Here is a 24,368-nt window from a genome sequence, read left to right as displayed (position 1 = left end):
AAATAAATAAATGTAAAAAAAAATTTTTTTTTAATAATAAAAAAATAAATAAATAAAATGTGATTCTCAGTCTCTAGGTAAATTCAGTAATAGGGGCTTCCAAACTATTTCTAATTCAAACACTTAATTTATCTCCTTGGGGCGCCTAGGTGGCTCAGTCGGTTAAGCATCCAGCTTCAGCTCAGGCCATGATCTCTCAGTTCATTAGTTCAAGCCCTGTATCAAGGTGTCTGCCATTGCACAGAGCCCGCTTTGGACCCTCTGCCTCTCTCTCTCTCTCTCTCTGTCTGCCCTTCCCCTGCTTGTGCGTGCCCTCTCTCTCTCTCTCTCTCCCAAAAATAAATAAACATTAAAAAATTTTGTTTTTAATTTACCTCCTACTGATCCCTGACAAAACTACAGTGCCACATATGCCTTTAAAGAAATACAAAAACTAGGGGAGCCTGGGTGGCTTAGTCAGTTAAGCATTTGCCTCTTGATTTCTGCTCAGGTCATGCATGATCTCACGGTTAGTGGGTTCGAGTCCTACATTGGGCTCCGTGCTGAGAGTCAGAGTCTGGAGCCTGCTTCAGATTTTGTGTCTCCCTCTCTCTCTGCCCCTCCCTGCTCTCTCTCTCAAAAATAAACATTAAAAAAATGTTTTAAAAAGAAGTATAAAAACTATATTCTTTCACTCACTATTCCCACTACTGAGAATTCTTCTCAAGGAAAAACTTAAACATTAAAATGCCATATACATAAAAGTGTTCAAAGCATCATATCTATATTAACAAAATATAGATAAAAACAAAGTGCCCAAAAGGGGTGGAAAGGAAATGAGGGGGGAAGAAAATCACACCTAGTAAAGCATATTTTGAACACTAGATAGAAACAGGAGAGTTTGGTACATTAAGGAACCAAGAGATTACAAACTATTCTTGGTTACCATTATAATTATAGGTCATATGCAAAAGGATAGTGGTTTGCGGGTAATTTTTTTTCTCTTCAAAATTTTCTCTGGCATTATGGCTGCATTAATTTTTAAATGAAAAATATAAAACTACTTCCATATCATCGAATCTTAAAGGAGAATACAATCTTCCCCTTCCTTTTGGGGAAGCTTGTTGCTGACTTTAACTTAGAAGGGCCATTAACTGAGGTGCCTGGGTGGCACAGTTGGTTACGCGTATGACTCTTGATTTTGGCTCAGGTCGTGATCTCACGGTTTGTGAGATGTAGCCCTACAACAGGCTCTGCACTGACAGGTGCAGAGCCTGCTTGGGATTCTCTCTCTCCCTCACTCTCTGCCCCTCCACTGTGCGTGAGCATGTACCCTCTCTCTCTTAAAATAAATACACTTTAAAAAAAAAGTGCCATTAGCTAAATCACCCATGGTTGAGACTACTAAAGTAGAAATAAAAATACTAAATCTACCTACATGGCCAGAAAGCTTGCTAAATCTAAAAGATGCTATTTTGCTGATTTGAGGGATTTCATGTCATATGGTCTTTGTTTTGATTACATAAAATTCCCATATTTCACTAAAAGAGCTGGTTTTGCCTGATTAAGCTTCTGAAACCAGAGACTAATGGGCAAAGGCTAAGCCATTCCATTTTAATGAAATAAAGTATCTATACATACTGTAATGGAAAAACCTTAGCCTTTTTTCTTTCCATGTAGCAAGAAGCCCAGTTCTTCCCTACTGTGTATTTCTTCCCTGTGTGTCTCCTTTACTAGTCACACACAACACTTCACTTCTGACACTTCTGGTCCCCAAATGTGTGGAGGTTTTACCCCAAGTAATTCCCTGTGACACCAGCTGGATGTCCTAACATTCAACTCAGTTATGGCTACCTGGAGAGAGCATCAGAACCCACAGGCTGAGGGCTTAGTCCTACAAGACTGTCCCCTCACCCCAACTTCAGATGCCAGTCACAAGCCCAAGTTACCATGGGTGCTTCTGACCAACCAGCTATAGATAGAAAGTTCCAACGAACAAGCTCCTCCTTGGATTCAGTTAATTTGCTAGGGCGGCACACAGAATTCAGGGATATACTTACTTATGTTTACCAGTTTATTAAAGGATATGATAAAGGATACAGATGAATATCCAGATGGAAAAGATGTGTAGGGCCAACTATTTAGCAAAGCGTACCAGGCTTCCCCGTCCTCTTGGAGTGCATCACTCTCCCTGCACCTCCACATGTTCACTAACCTGAAAGATCCCTGAATCCCATACTACTGAGATTTTTATGGAAGCTTCCTCATGCATGGATGATCACTCATCAACTCCATTTTCAGCCCTTCTCCCTTCTCAAGAGAATAGGGGGTGGGGCTGAAAATTCCAAGCTTGGTCTTAGCTTGGTCTGTGACCAGCCCTCATCCAGGAGCCATCCAGGACCCACCCAGAGTGACCTCATTAGGACAAAAGACACTCTTATTACCCAGGAAATCACATGGGTTTCAGGAGCCCTGTGTCAGAAACGGGTCAAAAGCCAAATATTAGAATAAAAGATGCTATTTGTGCTCTTATCACTTAGGAAATTATAAGAGTTTTAGGAGCTCTGCACAAGGAACTGGGAGCAGAGATCTCACACAGACCAAGCATCAAACATTTGGGGAGAGTTCAACCCAAGAATACTAATGGCAAAATCCAAATGGGAAGTATGGAAAGAACCTAGAATCTTTAGGGAAAAGAGAAATGGGGTAAGGAAAGGCTACGAACTGAAGCAAAAAGATCACTGGCTTATGTGAATAAACAATGGCAAAACAATTCTTGCTGAATTCAGAATTTCCTGAGCCTAGAACTTCTGGATGCTCATCTAGGAGTCATTATCCTTTGTCCAGTGGCAGGGAGCTGCCCATACACTTGAGTTAAAAATTTTTTTCATGGAACTAATTAAGTCTAGAAAGCTTCAAATCTAATTCCTGAATGCCCCCTAATTACTGATATAAACCACAGTTCAACCTAATAATTGTTGAGATGGAAATGGAGACAAATGCCTATCAGATTCCCCCATCATTTACTCAGAAATATCATCAATCTCCAATAACAACCTGGAAGAAATAGAATAGCTTTGTACAAGACTGGGCTTGAATGAAAACTATAATTCTATCAATTTAAAGAGAGCATAAATATTACAATAGAAAAAGTTCCCTCCTTCTCCTCTGATACACATACCAAATGTTTATTTCCCATCTTCTTTAAAATGGGGGTGGGGCATGAATAAAACAGAGGAAGGGAGCAAAGAGAAAAAGAGACCAAGATTTCTCAAGGGAATGTATAACCAAGGGATGATGTCAAGGCATTAATAGTGAAAAAACAAAACACCAGAACTGACACAAAAACTGGGGCCTAATATCACCCAATCAGCACATTCTCTCCTTAAAGGCAAAGTCCACATGAAAAACCAAATTATAATCAAAAAGCAGGTATATTTTCAGAATGAAGTTCCCCAATGACTACAAATTTTCAATCATGATACCTTAAGACACCTTCACTAGGGAGACATAAATGGCAATTAAGTTGACTGTGCTGTCTGATCAGTGACTCAATATCCTTGATTCAAATAATCTTGACTATATTTTGATATTAGGCCATCTCCCACACAGTCCAACTATTGCTGACAACTAGTTTCATTCAGACACTAACCTTAAGCGAAATACAAAGAGCATTATAGATCAATCTCCTACATACTGATTTATAAGTAGTGGAAATACTTCCCTTTAGAAAGTCTCATGAAATTAAATAAGTATCATATGAATAAATGTAGAAGCACATTACTTTAGATTACCCTCTCTGAGGGACTGGATTACACCTACTACTGTAGTCAAAAGTGACAAAGACAACCACTGTAACACCAATATCTGCCAAGAATCACAAAACCAAAACCCAGAGCTCCTTTAAGAAATCTGCTAGAGCGAATGGAAAAAATGATGAGAATTTTCTAGTCTATTCTGAAAGAGCTCCAGATACATTTTATAACATTCCTCTATAGCACACTCAAGCAATTCTTATATTCAGGGTGGTTGAAATTTTCTTACAACCAAGATCTCTTCCTAGTTAAGCCCTTTCAAGGTAAGCAGGCTCTGACAAATTAAACATTTAATACAAATGTGACTTCTTTAAATTACTTTTCATCTAAAATGACTGCTTCACAATAAATAAGAAAAGTCACCGGCTATTTCTAGTTCTTTAGGTTAATAATCTTAATCGATATTTGGATTATTTCTCATTAAAAAATAATTGCAAAATTCTCTTAAATAGACAATACATAACATATACAAAAATTAGAAAATTAAACATACATAAATCTTTTTTTTTTTGCAATAGAACATTTCATGTGTGAAAGTTTACATTTTTCAGATAGTTTTTTAAAAGGCAGATCTATGAACTAAAAAGTACCCTATACTCCTGAATTCTACCATAACAAGGGGACAATCTAACTTACCAGCATTGGCTCTCTCTATAGATTTTTGCCTCTAGAAAATAATACAAAGTTAATCCACCAAATAATTACCAAAACTGTAGACTCTTTTCCAGTTTACAAATGACAAGACAAAATTACTATACAACCCAGCACTTTAAAGTTTCTGATGTTGGGGTACTTGGGTGGCTCAGTCGGTTAAGTGTCTGACTTCGGCTCAGGTCATTATCTCCCTGTTCAGAGTTAGAGCTCCACATCAGGCTCTGTGCTGATGGCCCAGAGCCTGGAGCCTGTTTCAGATTCTGTGTCTCCCTTTCTCCCTCTGCCTCTCCCCCAGTCGTGGTGTCTCTCTCTCTCTCAAAAATAAATAAACATTAAAAAAAATTTAAGTTCCTGATGTTAACACTAGGCATATTGTGTTTTTAGAAAATGCATGTTTTACAATCCTGTGTTGATAAGAAAAATCCTTAAAACCTAAAGCATTTAATTAGATGAAGCAAATTACAGATCATGTTGACAATTCTCTTCCACTAATAAACCTGCAAAAGGTGCCCCTCTTATTTCATCTGGCTGACCCTTATCTTTTAGGTCTCAGCCAGTACTTCTTCCAGAGGCCTTCCCCAAATGCAGATTAGAGGCCCTAGTTAAATACTCCTAATAGAACTTTGTACTTCCACTAACAAAGCATTTAGATACATTGTATTATAACTTTCTGGCAGTGACTGATACAAGTAGACATTCAAATAAATGTTGAAGGAAGAGGTCAAAGAGGTCAGAATGGCTTCAAAGTGGTAGAGAAGCCAACCCTTCAGATTAGGCTACAGCTGCAAATAAGGGGTTGAGGGTGGGAGCAGAGGTAGGAGGGCCATGGGTGATAGAGGACACTTCCTTGTGAATGAAAAAGGCAAGCTTCTAAAAGTAGTATGACAGTCAAACAAGAAAGTAAGACTAAGAATGACCATACACGGACTTACGAATCCGTTCAATTTTATAATGATATGCATGACTGGTTCAAAAATTAAACCAGGGACGCCTGGTGGCTCAATCAGTTAAGCATCTGACTCTTGGTTTCAGCTCAGGTCATCTCACAGTTCATGGGATTGAGCTCCACCTAGGGCCCCAGCTCTACATCGGGCTCCACACTCTCAGCACAGACCCTGCTTGGATTTCTCTCTCTTCCTCTCTCTCTGCCCTTCCCCAGTTTGCATGCATTCTCTCTCTCCCTCTCTCAAAATAAATAAATAAGCTTTTTGAAAAAATTAGATAAACCAATTTAAGAAATACATAGTTTATTTTTTAAAATTACTTAAAAGAAATATTCATAAATTGGAAAAAAATCTCACCTGTCATAGGATCAAAGAGCTGATTAGCTTCTAAGTCCGTAAAAGTACTACTACAGACAGGACATTTGAAGGAAGCCCGGTTGGTGGAATCTCTCTCATCAGTTTCAATCCTCCTTCTCATGTGGTCCAATTTATATTTTACCACGTTAACAAGAGTACGATAATTAATAAAGTAGTAGTTATGGCGAGTGGTTTTCCCATCTGCAGCAGTCTCTACCCTCATTCTGCATTTGATGAACTTATCTCCCTTTAAATTATTCAAAACTGATCGAAGTTGCTTCCGATCAAACTTGAGCAGCTCCAACATATCCTCCTCTTTCACACAGGGGTTCCGGATCAAGATGTCCAAGGCCAAAGCATGCTCAATGCCATAAAACCCCCGGATCACGTACTTGGCTAGCCTCTTCAATGCTGCAGGAACCTCGGTGAGGACATCTGGGTCTGCCATCTTTAGCAGCAAACTTCAACTTTAAATAAACCAAATTCAGGAAAAAAAAAAAAAGGGATCAGAAGGACATAGTAATCATTTTAAATCTAGAATTATCAACCCAATAGGGAGCTGGTAGTTACCACCCTTTGAAGTGCCACAAAGGTATCTGAGACATCGTTTTAAGACTTATAGGGGTGCCTGGGTGGCTCAGTCTGTTAAGCATCTGACTTTGGCTCATGTCATGATCTCGCGGTCTGAGTTCGAGCCCTGTGTCGGGCTCTGTGCTGACAGCTCACAGCCTGGAACCTGTTTCAGATTCTGTGTCACCCTCTCTCTCTGACCCTCCCCCATTCATGCTGTCTCAAAAATAAATAAATGTTAAAAAAAAAAAAATTAAGAAAAAGACTTATAAAGCCTAAGCATTTAACAGAAAACAAGATTTTCCTTTACAGTACACAGATTATACTTTAAAAGCTTCACATATTCCTTAAATGGTCATTTTCATGATCTACTGTGCTTGATTCTAAAAAGAAACTTATTACCAATAGCAATGTTGTATTATATCAAGCCCACTTTATTTCAGAAAAAGAAACAAAAAAGATAAATGAAGCCTCACTATTCTTAATGCTATAATCTTTGGGAATGCTGGGAAACCCCTGAAAAATCTATCAGCATATCCTTAAAGTGTCTTTATTTCTTTTCTTGAGAAAAATTTTCCTACCAAAATCTATTCTAGGAGGTTTTACATAGTCATGCTTTCACAATAAAATCACAATAAACCAATAAACACATAAGTAATCACCAGATGTGTGTTTGGCAAAATTACTGTTATAAATCTGAAAGAAATTAACACTTGGATCCAGATAGCTTTACCAACCTTGCAAAGTTAAATCTGATGATCAGTTGAGTAAACAGTCAAAAAAAAAAAACAAAACAAAAACAAAAACAACTCAAGATATCTTTAAATACTGGATCCCTTCTTGCAGGACGAAGTACCCAGTTCTCACGTCATGACCCATAAGGCTATCTTCTACAAGCCCACACTGGCATGGGTTAGATTTTCATATGGCTGTTAAAAAGCCTGTGCATTGGAATTCAGTTAGCCTGAGTTTTAGTAGCTGTGTGATCCTGAGCAAATTCCTTAAAACAACTTCAAGCCACATTTTACTCTCTGAGAAATAAGGATATTAATTACCTCAGTGAGGTTATTGTGGTGAATAAATAAGAATGTGAAGCAATATGTGTATTAGGAAACACTTGTTGATAAGGGTAGCTCCCATGTTGGTTTAATCATTAAATCAATACGTGACAGCCAGGCTATCCACACAGACTATGTCAACATTTCCCCACACTATAGGGAAATTTTTAAGAGGCTATTGAACTCTTTCAAAAGAGAATCACATTCTTTTATTAATATTAGTTTCTATTGAACCTTTTGTTTATAATCAGTGGTTATCAACAGAATCAGATTTAATACCTTTTTTAGAAGAAATGTCTTTATATCCACAGTACTATACTATCAAGGTATTCCTAAACAACCAATCTATACACATATTTTGGGGGGGAAATATAATGCCCTATGTGTAATAAAGGAAAGATAAAAGGAAAGTCAGTTACAGTATTTCAGATTGTAAATAATCAGGCAGGAATGACTATATATAAGAGACAAAGCAGGACCTAGATCCAAACCTATTGTAGTCCTAAAACATTCCTGTCATCCCAAGGCTGAAGGATGCTGAGCAAGTACCTGAGTTGAACACAAAAGTAGTATCATAGCATACTACCAGATGCATTTTGTTCTCCTTTCCAATTTGACCCCAGTTTTTTGTTTGCTTTGTTTCACACGCTCAACAGTTGGCAAAACATAACATACAGCCTCTAAAATATCTAACAAACGAAAAATGGCAGACAAATGTCAAAATAAATTACTTTTCCAGTATTATTTCCTACTGTTATATTGCCCTCCCTGACCTCCCACTCCATAAGCTCCATATTCTAGACCAATGGTTCTCAACCCTGGCTGTAAAGCAGAATCATCTGGGGAGCATTTAAAAACACCCATCCTGGGGGCGCCTGGATGGCGCAGTCGGTTAAGCGTCCGACTTCAGCCAGGTCACGATCTCGCGGTCCGTGAGTTTGAGCCCCGCGTCAGGCTCTGGGCTGATGGCTCGGAGCCTGGAGCCTGTTTCCGATTCTGTGTCTCCCTCTCTCTCTGCCCCTCCCCCGTTCATGCTCTGTCTCTCTCTGTCCCAAAAATAAATAAAAAAACGTTGAAAAAAAAAAAAAAAAAAAAAAAAAAAAAACCACCCATCCTGGGCCCCATTCCCAGATATTTTGTTTCAGCTGGTCTGGGAGAGCCAGGTTAGGCATAGTGTTATTTTATTTATTCTGTTATAACCTGTTATTTATTCTGTGTTCCAACACACAAAGTCTCTGATCACTGTTCCTGACAAATTTGGTGAGTGGCTACTACATGCCCCCCAATACACATTATCATTTTGCCCGTCTCCTTTGCCTGAAACACCTTAGTGGGCCCTACAGATTTAAGCAGGGAGTGACATGAGGGACTCTGCAGTACAATAGTTTTGGTTTAGAATCCCCGCTCCACCATTTCCTACCGGTGACGTTAGAAAATTCTCAGTTTCCTTATCTATAAGTGATTGATAGCACCCTCCTCGTAGATTTGAAGTACAGATTACCTGAGATAATTCATGTAAAGTGTTCTGCTTTCAGGGCTAAAAACAGAAAAGTGCCATTAAATACGGGCATTGATAATGATACCCTCTATTTAGAAAAGTGACTCTTGTAACAATATGAGAAATGGCCATAAGTATTGAAGATGGAGCCACTGCAAAGCTATTAAGAGCCATGGTAACCAAGCCTAAACTAAGGAAGAAAGGACAGGATGAATGAAACTTACTACAAAAACAAAATTAAAAGAATCTGATAATTTATTGGAAATGAGTTACAGAGTGGGAAAATTTTAAATAGCTATTTGGGTTTGTTTGTTTGTTTGTTTGACAACACTTTTTATTGTGGTAAAATACACATAACACAAAATTTAGCAATTAACCATTTTGAAGTATACTGTTCAGTGGTATTAAATATATTCATACTGTGGCACAACTATCCCCACCCCCCATCTCCATAACTCTTTGCATCTTGTAAAACTGAAACACTGCACCCATTAAACAACATACTTAATATTATTAAATGACATATAGTTATGTGCTTTGAGCCAGTGTAGAGAACGCTACTACTAAGAAAAATGAGTTAACACCTGAAAGAGGAACAGGTTTGGAAGAACTGAGGCATTCACTTTTAGATGCTTGTCTTTGAGGATATACCACAGAATATTCTGTGAAGATGTCCAGCAGGTAGCTGAACAAATGAAACTGGGGCTCAGGAAAGAAGTCATGCTGTTCCAGCTTATGCAAAATTTCTACATTCTAAAATCATCCTTCCTGACATTTTGTTCTCTCCTCTATCATTTCTACTTCCCCACTTAAGCTGAATCTCCTACTCAGTCTTTGGATTTATCATGTTACTTAAGTCAGAGGTCTCAAACTGGCAGCTTCTGTCACATTGTTTGACCCAAAGAACGTTTTGAAGATTCTCTGAATTAGTCATCAACACTGAAAAATCGTGAAATTTCACATAAATTTCAACTTTAAGCTTGAAAGTTGGAAATATCTGAGGAAAAAAGTGAGATCATGTTCCCACAGGGAAACAATAACCTGAAGCTGAAGAACAGTTGATGGTTTTAAACAGGGAAGGAGCTTGGCTGGCCTCTGGAGACTTTTGAATGTGTGACCTTTCGGCACCAACCTGTTTCTTCTTTTTTAGCCTCACAGTCCATCAGTCACCTCCCAGCCTCACCTACCTCCCTAACACAGTCCAGACCCCCAAGGGCAAGTTGGTTTGGTCTTTGAACAATGTATTCTCATCATACAAACATTTAGCCAGGCACAGAGTTGGAGAAACAAAGTTGAAATGCATCCCTTCTCTGCACTGTTGACCCTTGTCAGCCTCATCCCCAGCCACACTGGCATTCTCTCAATTCCAATTCCATAAGCCACACATGCTTTCTCCACTTCCAGGCCTTTGCACATACTGTTCATTCTGCCCACAAAGCTAAGCTCAACTCCCTTCTCCTAATCATCTTTCACATATAAAATGACGTTTCTCAGGGAGACCTTCCCAGATTCCCCCTAGTAGCTTAAATGTTCCCCTTTCACACACAGCGCTTCCCCTTTACTTCTTGCAGTAAATAGAGTTGTACTGTCTTCATGTCCGTCTCTGAGACCAGGGCCTTTATCTTGTTCACCACTTTCTAGCACCCAGCACAGCTAGTCTAGCACTTTCATAAAACTTCCAGGAAGTCTCCTAAGCACGTGTTCAAAATGCCCACCCTGCCAGCTTCCCCCAATTCACTTCCTTCACTGCTGCTTCCAGAGTAGAAAAAGACTACTGAAAACCCTCTCCTTTAACCTCAAATAGTTTTAAGCAGGCGGTGACAGGATTGAAATTCGCTGTTTTAAAAGGTTATGCTACAGGATGTAAAACAAAGGAGAAAGGAGCGGATGTGGGAATCCAATTAGATTATTTCAGCGTACCACTATTCTGGTTCTAGAAAACCATGGATCCTATACGTCTGTGCTTTTTTTCAGTTACCATGTTCCATGGCACTTTCCATACCTTCGTACATAAAGCGGCATAATCACCGCAAAAACTGCAACCGGCTGCCCTCCACGAGCTCGGTTCTGAGCTCGGTTCTGTAATGTTCACTCCTCCCCGCTGAGAGCCCCCGAGCCCCTAAATTCCCTCGGACTGTGCCAGGTGAGTCCTGGGGCCACACTCGGCGCAGCCAAGCCCGTCCTACCCGAGGTCGCACACGGGCCGCTCCGGGGTCAATGGTTCTTTGGAGGACCACGTCAAGAGAATAGCTAAGGGGATGCGGGTAGCTAAGGAGAAAGGAGAGAAAAGGGGGAGAAACCCTGAAATGCGACGCCGGACGAGGGAATCGAGAACAAGGAACAGGGAGCAAGGTTTACCAAAACGAATCTTCGAACACTCCCACTACAGCTTCCCTCAGCGCCTCAACTACCGGCTTAAACGAGCCACGCCACTAGTGCGACAAAGACAATTCCTTATTCCTGCGACCAGCTTTGGAATCCACCCACCACTTTTAACCGTACCGGCCAATCAGCACAGTGAGACCTCCGATCAAGACAGTCACACCCCCGATTAGCCAATGAAATTGAAGACTGTCTCTTCCATACCCAGCTCTGGTTGGCCTACCATCCCGGAACAGGCGTTAACTCCGGGCTGTGGCAAGATGGCGTCCCTGGATCGGGTGAAGGTACTGGTATTGGGAGACTCAGGTGAGCGGCTTAATCCACCTCTAGAGTTGCTGACACTGTTGAGTTATCTGATAACCCTCTTCCTTCGCTACTCTCCCGCTTCTCCAACGAACTGGCTCTGACCGTGGCTGAAAGCCCTCTCAAGGTCTAAAAACTACACTTCCCAGAGGACTTTGCTCTGACGAAGGTGGCGTTGCAGGTGGGGGGCGCGGAGCCCCGACCTTTCTCCGCCTTCGCAGCTTTCCAAGCCGGTCTCCAGGGCGACCGCATCCTAGCTTGTATTGCCGATTCCTTTGTTTTAAGAGATATGCAGACATTGAGTATTGTATTGGGCGCTGTAAGAAAGATACAGAAGCTGGGATCGTGCCTTCAAGAGATTTTGTTCATTACGGAATTCAAACATGCACTAAGAAAAATGACACTGTTCCAACTGCTTTACAGATATTGACTCATTTAATGTGAGACCAGCCCTATTAACCCCATTTTACAGATGAGAAAAGTGAAGAGGAGAGATATAAATGACAGAAGCTGTTTGAACCCAGAGTCTACGCACTTAAACACTAAGTCATGTTATGAAATGAAATATTGAGTTGTAGTCCTGTTTTAGTCCTGTTTTACTCTCAGCTGGGCTTCTTGATTTCTTTGTTCTCTTTAATCCTAATTGAAAACCTATTATGTACTAGGTTGTAAGAAAAAGAGCAATTAAGATAAGGCTATATTATGAAACAGCTAGGATTTAATGCTGAGCTCAATTTAATCCTAGTGTTAAAATTCTTCTTTTGACACCTTGGACTTTTGAGAACTAGAAGTGAGGTCTGCATTTACCCCTCTCACCTCACTACCATTCTCTTTCTTACCATAACTTCCAGCCCTGTGCTCATTAAGAACTTGGAATAAATGCTAACCTTGCATTTCGTGGATGTCCTTTTCTGGAGTTGACCTCTGAATGTGTGCTGTAAGCAAAGACATTATGCAAAATGCATGGAAGATATACCATGGAGAGGATACACCCTAAACAACTTGAAAACTAGCCTTACAGACTGTAAACAGTTGTGGTGGAGAGGAGGAAGTTAAGAATGTTTCCACATTGCCTGAAGATTATTTGCATTCCAAAATGTTTTATAGATAGCATTATTTAATATCCCCTTAAGAAAGTTGCATTATGAAATTCTTTTCATATAATCCAAGTTATCAACTCCAGTTCTTTAGCTTGAAGTGATGCTGAAGTTAATGAAGTCACTCAGCTAGTAATAATGGTCTAATGGGACTTGGCAAGAGTATAAGCAAGTAGAATTTGAGACAAATTCAGAGCTAACGTGGTTCATGATGTATAAAGTGGGCTTTCTCCCTCATTTTTAATTCACTTTTCTATCACATCTAACCAACGCTTGATGTTCCATATTGTTGGAATTAGTCAGTTTTTTTCTTTTTCACAAAAATACTTAAGTACCTGCTACATAGCAGGCACTATAGTAAGTGCTGAGGCTGTAACTGTGAAATCAATGCATTACATAACAGGGTTGAATTGGCTGCTGCATTAAATGTGGAAAAATGATCAGGCAATTAGTAAGCTTTTCTTTTTCCTGATAGCCTGGTTGTAAAACAGAAGACACAGTCACGCCCACTTGATTGATCTTGTCACACGTTCATGGACATTAGGCTATGCATGCAAAGTCGGTTATTGCCTTTTTGTCATTTCCCTTTTAACACTGATTTAATAACAGGTAAGGATATGCTTTTTACACTTCATCTGCCTTTGTATTCAGACTTCAAAGTTTATTTTTGAATAAAGTCTTATTTCCCCTGTGAAATGTTGAGGATTTCACAAACATATAAAAGAATGACTTGAAATGTAGAGATTTGTTTTATATCCCCTAGAGATAGTTGATAATTTAGTTAGGAATCCTGAAAGTCTCACTAATACACACATACGTTTTTCCTCTTTGTTCTTTCAGAGATAAGAGATATGCTTAACACATTACCAGCAACTATATTTGGAACTGGCATTTATTTAATTATATTGGACTTTTTCCCCTAAGCAAATCAAGGGCATTCTTTTGATCTAATTCGATTCTAATGGTAAAAGCATAGAATTAGTACCTCCCAAAATTCTTAAAGAAATGAATAGTCAGCCAATTTTCTTGGCACTTCAGTAGTTCTTACTGCTGACAATCTATCCAGGGTTAGTCAACTCTTCCCACCCAAAGCAGTTAATTCATGGAGAGCTATACAATATTAACTGCATAGAGATGTTTGCTGACACAGTTAAGCTTAACTAGAAGCTCAAACCTTGCATCAGGCTGGTAACCAAGCGTCTAGATATATGTCTCCAACATAGACAACCTACATGGAAGCACCAATCAACAATATGCCCTAAAGGTCACAGATGTCAAATGCAGTGCAGTAAATACAAAGACAGAGCCAAATTTGGGTACTCAAAAATCTAAAAGTCTGTGTTGAAAAAAATAAAAAGAATTAAAAGGAAACCTGAGAAAATGTTTGATTCAACTGCATGAGACAGCTAATATATAAAGAGGTTATGTAAATTGATAACCCTAAACCCATTAGATAAATGGGCAGAGAACATCGACAGATAATTTCGTAAAAGAGGAAAGACAACTGATTAACAAAGATTGTAATGGATATCTTTACCAGAAGGTAAAGAAATGCAGACTAAAGCAAGATGTCACTTTTTTTTTTTTAATCAAATTAACATAGATGAAAAAGCAACAACATACATACTCTTGAGGTGCAACAGGATCTGCAGGCTTATATGTGTGGCTGGTGGCAGAGTAACCAGATGAAAGTTGTCAACATATATCAAGAACTTTAAATGTTCATTTTGCTTCTGGAAGGGTATACTATGGAAATCATTTTAATTTGAAACAAAAATTTAAACAAGTCTTTTCTTAGCATAGTGAAAAGTTCAAAACATATCTAATAATGAGGGAATGGTTAAGTAAATTGTTATGTCTACTCTCTGAACTACTATGGAGACATTAAAAATGTTTCTGAAGAGATACCTGGTTGGCTCAATCAGTTGAACATCCGACTTCAGCTCAAGTCATGATCTCAAGGTTCTTGAGTTTAAGCCCCACATCTGGCTGGCTAGCAATCAACGCAGAGCCCGCTTCGGATCCTCTGTTCCCCTCTCCCTGCCCTTGCGCTCTCTCAAAAATAAATAATTTTTTTAAATGTTTATCAAGATTCTGTAATAACATGGAAAAATTTAACCGCTAAATAAATATTAATTAAGGCACTGTTCTGGAGACTGGAGATGAAAACAATGTGTAAAACCTAGTCCCAACCCTCAAAGAACTTAAACTGAGTGAATAAAAACTATAAACAAAGAAGTGTAATAATATGTTTTTTAAGTGCTTTGTAGAAAAATGTACAGGGCACAGAGGAGACCCAGAGGATGGTGGATAGTGTGCTTAGTTCTACCTTTGTGTAGTTGAAGAAAACTTTAGAACTAGAAAGATGCTGAGTCTTGAAAGATTAATTCACCAGGCCAATTTGGGAGCGAAAATGAATGGGCAGGATGGGGAGAATATTTCAGACCAAACCAGCTATGTAAACAAAGGCGGGTATTGTCTTTAAGTTCACCATGTATATATTCACAATAACAACCTACTTTTAGAAACCCCCTGCTAATGGTATTAAATAAACCTACATGTTGCTATTTATAGGTCTCTTCAGGCCGTTTTTCCTTTTTTAAAATTCATTCCAGATTGTCTGTAAATATAACTCTTTATAATAAAAAATAAACATAATTAATAGGTTCATACACAGTAATGCACACAAACAGGTGGCCTAAATTTTTGATACAACTAGTGTTACATAAAGATTCACCAGCTATGCTTGTTACAGTGGCATCCCAAAATGCTGTTAATTGAATGAGTGACTCTACATACAGGTATACAGAAGAACTCATTCTCTTTCTTCTTCATCTAGATCTCCAAATGCTAGTTCTAGCATTAATAACTACATTATCTTGAACCCAGTGGGTCTACAAGAAAATAAAGTTCTGCCTTAAGGTAAAGGACCATGATGTAGAAGAGGGAATAGAGTAGTTCTATTTTCCCAAAGGGTCAAGTCTGAGCCAGGTTGTTGACTGCCTTTTAAAAATCACTATATAGGAGAACTAGAGGGTCTAAATATGAAATTGTGAAATGGTGAGTCCCTGTCACAATATTCAAGCACAATTTGAGAGAACCACTGTCTTTAACCATCTTCTCTGTATCAATAAAGCTTATTAAGTGGTTGGTATGGTATGACTACCCTTCAGCCAACCATACTTTACCTATCATTATTACTGCATATGCTCAGTCTTACTTTTGTCATAAAGGATATTTCAGCATATCTCTTACATGACTAGAGTTCTTAAATCTTTTACAGGTGTTGGGAAATCTTCACTGGTTCATCTTCTGTGCCAAAATCAAGTACTGGGAAATCCATCATGGACTGTGGGCTGCTCAGTAGATGTGAGAGTATGTGTTTCCGATATTTTAGTTTTTCTTTAGTCATATTAAAGATCAGTCCTTCAAACTACATGATCAAATTATAGTACTGTAGTCAAAACTGATACTAATAGCTAGGCTTTATTAACTACCTACTCTGCGTTAGATACTATGCCAAATGCCTTGTATGTCTTTTCTTATTTAATCTTTTTTAAACTGAGACATAACTGGAGAAACTAAGACATGGAGAAGTAAACTACCTTGATCAAATTCACTCAGTGCAAAAAAAGCAGAGTTAAGATTGGATCCTAGACTTAACCCAGTCCATGGCCATACCACCCTGAATGCACCTGATCTCTATCTATCTAAATAGTCTTAATCCAGAGACTTCTGTGTTAATTACTGTGTTATATACCCAGAGTTCACTTAACATGCTCCATAAATAATTCTATCTAATCCTTTGGCACTAAGACTGACAACTTGGGGCTAGAAATATAAAGTCAAAAGCTTCTGGAGCCTTATGTCTGGGTCTTCTTCTCTTCCACTTCACATTTAGCAAACTTGGGTACAGTTTCCTAACTCTCTATCTTCCCAGATACTGTTGGTCTTTGCTAATCCAAACTAGTCCTGTCCAAGTGTCTCTTCTGCTAGCATACATCTCTCCATTGACTTAAGAAATGAAAAGGGAAGGAATTGTAATTAGTTCAATTGACAGTTATTTTCCTTCAGTTCTTTGAAGCTGTTGTCCCACAGACTGTGACTTATATTTCTACTGATTAGAAATCTTTTGTCAGCCTAATTATTATTCCTTTTTAAGGTAATTTCTTCTCTCTAGTTGCTTTTAAAAGATTTTTTTTTTTTTGATGTTCTGTAGTTTTGCTAACTTATGTCTAGGTATGTGTTCATTTTTAGTCATCCTGTCATAAGGTTGTGCCTCTCCTGTCTGTCTTTATTTTTCAAATTTTTTAGCCACTATCTGTTGTCTTCCCTCGTTGACTCTGTCTTCTCCTTTTGAACTTGTATTAGATTTTTTTTAATGTTTATTTATTTTTGAGACAGAAAGAGACAGAGCATGAGCAGGGGAGGGGCAGAGAGAGAGGGAGACACAGACTCCGAAGCAGCTCCAGGCTCGGAGCCGTCAGCACAGAGCCCGACGCGGGGCTGGAACTCACAAAGCGCGAGATCGTGACCTGAGCCACAGTCGGACGCCCAACAAACTGAGCCACCCAGGTGCCCCAGAACTTGTATTAGATTTTTATTCTCTGTATCTTTTAATTGTACTTACATGTTTTCTATTTTTTGTTTCTCCTTTGTGTGTTCTGGATCATGTATTCATATCTGCCTTCCAGTTAATTAAGAATTTTTTGGGGCGCCTCGGTTAAGCGTCTGACTTCGGCTCAGGTCATGATCTCAGATTCGTGAATTTGAGCCCCGCATAGGGCTCTGTGCTGACAGCTCAGAGCCTGGAGCCTGCTTCAGATTCTGTGTCTCCCTCTGTCTCTGCCCCTCCCCCACTCACACTCTGTCTCCATCTCTCTCTCAAAAAATAAATAAACATTAAAAAAAATTTTTTTTAAAGAATCTCTTCAATTATGTCTAATCTGCTTTTTAATATATCCACCAAGTTTTTCATCTCAGTAACTATAATTTTTTATTTCTAGATATTCCTTTTGGTTCCTTTTCAAATGTCAAAATCTTTCAAAATATCCTGACCTTTCATTATGGTTTTACTTTTTATTTTATTAACATAGTATTTTATGGTTTCTTTTGGATTGTTTTATTTTTTTCTGAGTGGGTGATTGATATTCAACTTGCTGTGTATGCTGACTATACCTCATGAAAATGTATGTCTTTGTATGGTTTATAATTCTTTGAAGATGATCACATCTTCAGCAGGATATTTTTTTTCTTCTTCCCTGTGGAAATTTTGTGTGCTTGTTGTGAAAGTACAGTACCTTTTCATTTCTGTTGCTGCCAGAGCCCTAGGAATTTCAAGGGTACTTACAATTTTACAACTAGGAGTCTCCATGCCACCTAGATAATGTATATTCTTTAAGTTTCCGATTCTAGTACAGGCCTGTGGTTTTCATTTTTTGTGGACCCTCTATCTGTTCTGTACCACCCCTACCTGAAGTCCCTGACAGAAAGTTTTTCCTACTTTCCTGAACCAGTGGACAGTTCTTCCTACTCTCTTTGACTGGGCAGCTCACCAAGGGTCCAGATTTCACGAAGGGAACTGTAGTCTGGTCTTTGTCACCCACTCATATATATTCTGCCTTAGAAGCCAGAAAACAGGGGCACCTGGGTAGCTCAGTCAGTTAAGCATCCAACTTCATCTCGGGTCATGATCTCACAGTTCATGAGATTGAGACCCATGTCGGGCTCTGCACTGACAGCACAGAGCCTGCTTCAGATTGTCTGTCTCCCTCTCTCTCTGCCTCTCTCTCTCAGCCTCTCTCTCTCTTTCTTTCTCTCTCAAAAATAAATAAACATTAAAAAAAACACAAAAAACAGAAAACAGATCTCTATTCCTGGATGGACACTAAAACTCCAGGGACCAGCCCCTGAAGCTGTCTCCTCTGAATCTGGGTCAGTTCCCACTTCTCACTCTAATTTTAAGTTCTTCATTTCTGGCATCTCAGGATTTCCCTTTCTTTTTCTTGAACTTGTCCTCTTTATTTTATAAAAATATTTTTATGGCATTTCTGTGAATTTGAAGTCAGAGGGGACCTGTATGTGTCATTTCATCCTGCTATGTTCCCAAATTCTTGGATATAGGAGAAAAACAAATACTAGATAATGAGTTCATTTGGCAACTTGCCAATAGCAAGTTCTGGACCGAATTTCCTTTTGGACTTTTCACAATCCCTTTCTGTGGGAAAGCATAATGTTGAAAAGAAACTTAGATTTAAACTCCCACTTCCTGGGTCAGTTCCCATATTGCCTTTTGCTTCCTCAAGAGTGACTTTAGAGTAATCAGTTTACTTCTCTGAGCCTTAGTTTATCCTCTACAGAATATAGGTAAATAATGCCTGCTTTAGCTAGCCTTCAGGTTTGTAGGTTATGTTATACTGTGACTGATTTTACTGGAATGAGTCTGGTACTAATTGACTCCTATAAAGCCAGGCTGGCCTGAACTGCATTATTGTTGAAGAATGGGGCATATGGAGGTGAAAGTTATAACTCTTCACTATGTCTTGAGCTAGTTGGTCTCTGTCTTTCATCTTTGAGAAGAATGCATTTCTTGAATGACAACATAAGTGAAAGGCATTTGTAAATGATAATCTTAAGGAAAGTTGTCATAGACATGTAAATTGTTTTGACTACTGTTATAATAAAGTAAACAGTTCTTCCCTCTAGCAAGAATGATTAAATCTGATAAAAACCATTACCTAAATAGCTTGGAATACTTTCTTCTGTAGCAGCTTTTGTATTGCAGTTATAGCTTCTATGTTATTGAAACCAGAGAGAGGGTATCTCCAGAATCCAGGTAGATGTGTTAATACACTCTTTTCAAAACTCTTAGAAACAATTGTCTGTTTTAGCTCATTTTACATCTAAGAGCTTACTAAAAATAGAGATAATAAAGGTGATAATGTAATTGTTTAATTCAAGTATTGGGTGAAACTAATGAGCTTAATGTATGTACTCAGTAATTACTAACATTTTGGATTTAGTATGCATTGGAGAGGTATTCATAACTGAATTGAAGGGAAAAGGGAAAAGTTTTATTTTACAGTATTCTTCATTCATGACTGTCTTCTAATTTTGTTGCCCCAAGTCTAATGGGACTAATATAAATGCATGGCTACTCTTAATCATGAAAACAAGACTTACAGAATTTTAATCTTTTCGCAAATTATAAATAAGGAAATTGACTCGTAATTTATTGTTCACTTTAATGGGATTTTAACTCTCTAATTTACACATTGCACACAATCAATATTTATTGACTTCCTCTTTGGGCAGCATAATAACGTGCAAGCACTGAGGAGAAATTTAAAAAGAAAAGACAATCTCTATCCTCACTAAGAATGTGAAGTAGGATCTAGTAGGTGGCACAAAGTTCATATATATGAATAATTTTAAAAATAACATACTGGGGTGCCTGGGTGGCTCAGTCGGTTAAGTGTCTGACTTCAGCTCAGGTCATGATCTCATGGTTCGTGGGTTCGAGCCCCGCATCGGGCTCTGTGCTGACAGCTTGCTCAGAGCCTGGAGCCTGCTTCGGATTCTGTGCCTTCTTCTGTCTCTGTCCTTCTGCCTCTTTTGCACTCTGTCTCTTTCTGCCTCTCAAAAATAAATAAATGTTAAAAAAAATTTTTTTAAAGAAATAAATAACAATAGTACTGAATGATGCTTACTTTGCCTAAGCACCGATTTTACAAACTAATTCAAGTGATTCCCACAACAACCTTTCCAGATAGGTGCTCTTAGTGCCCCTATTTGATACACGAAGCAGTAGAGGCACAGAGGTGTTCTGTAGCAGCTTTTGTCTTGTCCAAGGTCACATTGCTAGTTAGTGATGGGTTGGAATTCAAACCCAGGTGGTCTGGCTCAAGAGCCTGTACTCTTGAGCACTATTCTGTACTGCCTCATGTTCCAGAATGGTATAAAGAAAAAAGTATTCTGCTGTTAAATACAGTAACCACTAGACTAATTGTGGCAATTTAAATTTAAATTAAATTAAATTAAAATTTTAGTTCCTCAGTTAAACAAACTAGCAACATTTGAACTGCCCAATAGTAACATGTTGCCAGTGGTTACTGTATTGGACATTTCCATCATTGCAGAACATTCTGAGACAGCACTGATAGACAACATTTATAGAGAAGGTTAAGTGTTAATAGCAGTTCAAGAGAAAAAGTTGAGGTGCTTGTAAAGAATGGAAAATTATATTGGGTGTCAATGATTGAACAGGTGGCCTGGACAATGGACAAATAGACTGACTATTCCTCAAGAAGGAGGATATATATTATAGGTGAAAGAGAAGTAAATGATAATAAATTCACTTCTGGACATGATGAAGGGAAGTATCTATGAGCTCTCCAACTGAAACTGTCCAGAAGGCATTCAGAGATGAGGTAGGGAAGCTTAAGAGAGAATTCTAAATTGGACTCATCTATATAGATATAATCCCAGACCGTGAGAGATGGTGAGTTTTTCCAAAAAGTGAATTTAGAAAGAGAAGACCTGAGAGAAAACCTTGGGGTATATTTGGAGAGTTGAAGATGAGAAGAGAGGTCAGAGAAAGATTGATCAAAGAGGTAAGAAGATAGCCAAGATGATGAAATACCACAAGAGTAAATGGAGATGAGAATTTCATGAAGGAGAGAATGAGTTTTGATATGAAATGCTATAGAGGTGTAAGAACTGAGAGAGAGGGAAAAAATGGTGATGATGAAGTCATTCCTGACCTTTGACCTTTGACCTTGCAATGGAAAGTTAGTAGTAGAAACCAAATGATGTGAGTAGGCAAAGAGGAAATAGAGACAAGTTTAAATCCATCTTTCACAAAGTTTAGAGGTTAAATAAAGGAGTGAATGGGTACAGAATAGAAGGGAAAGCGACAGTCTTTTTTTTTAAAAACAGTCTTTTTTTAAAAAAAAGTCTTTTTTTTAAATGTGAGCTTGGCTAAAGGCAAAATAAGATTACTAGAAAGGAAGAGGCAATTAGCAGTAACCTTTATATTTTTCATTCATCCATTTGTTCCTTTAGTACATATATTACATGCCTCCCGAGTTTCAGACACTGCAAGGAATTGGAAGTATAGCAGCAAATTAGACAAGTTTGGCAGTATACTTTTTTGATGGTACATGACAAGGTAGGGGTCCCCAAACTCCTCCCCTTCTTTGGGGGGTCTGGAATGGAAACTGTATAGAGGTCAGAAGATTCTCAGTGTGTTGGGGAATGGGTTGGGCCAAGGACTTCCCAGCAGCTGAGGGCCTCTCTCTTCTTGCTTTCATTGGTGCTGGTGGTCCAGGGAGCTCTTACTCCTTAGAGCCCATGTGGACCATAACGTCTACCACCCATTGCCATAGCCAAATTCATTGTCATACCAGGAAATGAGCTTGACAAAGTGGTGATTGAAGGCAATGCCAGCCCAGCATTGGAAGAGTGGGTGTCACTGTTAAAGTTGCAGGAGACAACCTGGTCCTCAGTGTAGCCCCAGATGCCCTTAAGGGGTCCTCTGATCCCTGCTTCACCACCTTCTTGATGTCACTGTGTTTGGCAGCTTTCTCTAGGTGGCAGGTCAAATCCATGACTAACATGCTGAGGGTAGGGACATGGAAGGCCATACCAGTGAGTTTCCCATTCAGCTCAGGGATGACCTTACCCATAGCCTTGGTGGTGCCAGTAGAAGCAGTTATGATATTCTGTGCAGCCCCGTGGCCATCATGCCACAGCTTCTCAGAGGGACCACCCATGGTCTTCTGGGTGGCAGTGATGGCATATACTGTGGTCATGTGTCCCTCCATGATCCCACAGTTGTCACAGATGACCATGGCCAGAGGTGCAAAGTAGTTGGTGGTGCAGGAGGCATTGCTAACAATCTTGACAGAGTTGTATTTCTCATGGTTCATGCCCATCACAAACTTGGCCACTTCAGCAGAAGGGGCAGAGATGATGACCCTCTTGGCCCCATCCTTCAAGTGAGCCCCAGCTTTCTCCATGGTGATGAAGACCCAGTGGACTCCACAACATACTCAGCATCAGCATCACTCCATTTGATGTTAGCGAGATCTTGCTCCTAGAAGACAGAATTAGGCTTTCCATTGATGGCAAGTTTCCCATTCTCAGCCTTGACTGTGCTGTTGAGTTTGCCATGGGTGGAATCATACTGGAACATGTCCATGTTGTTAAGGTCAACGAAGGGGTCATTGATGACAACAGTATCCACTTTGCCAGAGTCAAAAGGAACCGTGGTGACCAGACGCCCAATATGGCCAAATCCATTTACTCCAGGCTTCACCATTGTGTCTCAAGGATGTGGCTGGCACTGCATCAGAAGATGTGGCTGTCTGTCAAAGGGGGAAGAGCAGGGGCACCTGGATGGCTCAGTTGGTTAAGCGCCTGACTCCTGGTTTCGGCTCAGGTCATGATCTTACAGTTTGTGCAGAGCCCGCTTGGGGTTCTCTCTCTCTCCCTCTCTCTGCCCCTCCCCTGCTCATGCTCGCTCTCTCTCTCTCTCTCTCTCTTTCTCTCAAAGTAAATAAATAAATAAACTTAAAAATTTTTTTTTAAATAAAAGGGTGGAGGAAGAGCAGAGAGCCTCTTCATGCTTTATAAAAGTTACAAATAATAGGGGCACCTGGGTGGCTCAGTTGGTTGGGCATCTGACTTCAGCTCAGGTCATGATCTCACAGCTAATGGGTTTGAGCCCTGCATCTGGCTCTGTGCTGACAGCTCAGAGCCTGGAGCCTGCTTTGGATTCTGTGTCTCCCTCTCTCTCTCTGCCCCTCCCCAACTCATGCTCTGTCTCTCTCTCCGTCAAAAATAAATAAACATTAAAAAATTTTAAATAAAAGTTACAAGTAATAGGTAAACTCCTCAAATGAGGTAAAGCCTTTCGTACTTAGTCTTGATATAGTTTCTAATAAAAAATCAAAAGGTGAGTAAATGAGAAGTACCAAAGTGACAGCAGCATTGAGGAGTCTGGTTCCTTTTCCCACTTAATTAGCAGCATATACTGTTGCTACATTTTGAGAAAATCCTTGCTTGCATAGCTGTCAAGTCTTTAATGACTTAAAGTATCAGATACTTGATGACCTGATTTAAATATAAAACATATTTCTTATAACTTGCCATTACTCTCAGTCATGCTGGGCTCTTAGCATTGCACCAACTTACCACTTACTGTATCCAGAGCAATACTTGTTGTAATGTCAAGTTTTCCCTTGGAGACCACTCACCCATATGAAAGATATGTCATAGCTACAAACTATAAGCCACTGGTTTAAAATTCTTAGGACTCATTCCATTTGAATTAAGTTAAGCTAAATATTAGTTGAGCAAGTTGGAAAGGAAGAAGGGTACCTTCTCTTGTAATTCTGGAAGGAGACAATGAAAGAATTGATTAGGGAAGGTATTCTGTGGTAGGAAAGAGTATAGATGAGGACATCCATGTGGCTTGGGAGTGAGTATATGTAGCCAGAGCAAGCTGGCTAACAGACCTAGTACATTGCAAGACTAAGAGGGCATGCTACATATGTATTACGTGATTGCTATTCTTGGAAGTCACTGTACAGTCTTTTAGGGGAGGCAACATTAGACATTTGAAATAATTTTAGAGAAAAAAAATGATGTCCTGCATTGATTGCCAAACTTAATTGTATGTCAGAATCACCTAGGGATCTGTCTGTAAA

The 24,368-nt window shown here is 39.2% G+C and overlaps 2 protein-coding genes and 1 pseudogene across 10 annotated transcripts in view; 1 reads left to right on the top strand and 2 right to left on the bottom strand.

Moving 5' to 3' along the window:
* GTF2E1 (general transcription factor IIE subunit 1) overlaps positions 1–11,546 on the bottom strand; it is a 44,738-nt gene extending 33,192 nt beyond the window's left edge. For 6 of the 7 annotated variants that reach the window (XR_006207013.1, XR_006207012.1, XR_006207014.1 and 3 more), the window contains exons 1-2: positions 11,234–11,337; positions 5,750–6,216 (exon numbers count right to left, since the gene is read on the bottom strand). Coding sequence is in view for 2 of the 7 variants with exons in the window: in XM_042954710.1 (XP_042810644.1) it covers positions 5,750–6,197 (448 nt within the window). In the remaining 5 variants the exon portion in view is untranslated. Of the gene's footprint in view, positions 1–5,749; positions 6,217–11,233; positions 11,338–11,461 lie in introns of those variants that run through there. The other variant, XM_042954711.1, reaches the window with a different exon arrangement.
* RABL3 (RAB, member of RAS oncogene family like 3) overlaps positions 11,358–24,368 on the top strand; it is a 39,382-nt gene continuing 26,371 nt past the window's right edge. For 2 of the 3 annotated variants that reach the window (XR_006207016.1, XM_042954712.1), the window contains exons 1-2: positions 11,481–11,563; positions 15,941–16,032. Coding sequence is in view for 2 of the 3 variants with exons in the window: in XM_042954712.1 (XP_042810646.1) it covers positions 11,518–11,563; positions 15,941–16,032 (138 nt within the window). In the remaining variant the exon portion in view is untranslated. Of the gene's footprint in view, positions 11,564–15,940; positions 16,033–24,368 lie in introns of all 3 variants that reach the window. The other variant, XM_042954713.1, reaches the window with a different exon arrangement.
* On the bottom strand, positions 21,843–23,032 carry LOC122229509 (annotated as a pseudogene).

Source organism: Panthera leo, chromosome C2 (genome assembly GCF_018350215.1).
Source record: "Panthera leo isolate Ple1 chromosome C2, P.leo_Ple1_pat1.1, whole genome shotgun sequence".
Lineage (NCBI taxonomy): Eukaryota > Metazoa > Chordata > Mammalia > Carnivora > Felidae > Panthera > Panthera leo.
Note: the sequence above shows the minus strand (reverse complement) of the source record. Positions and strands in the feature narration are given on the sequence as shown.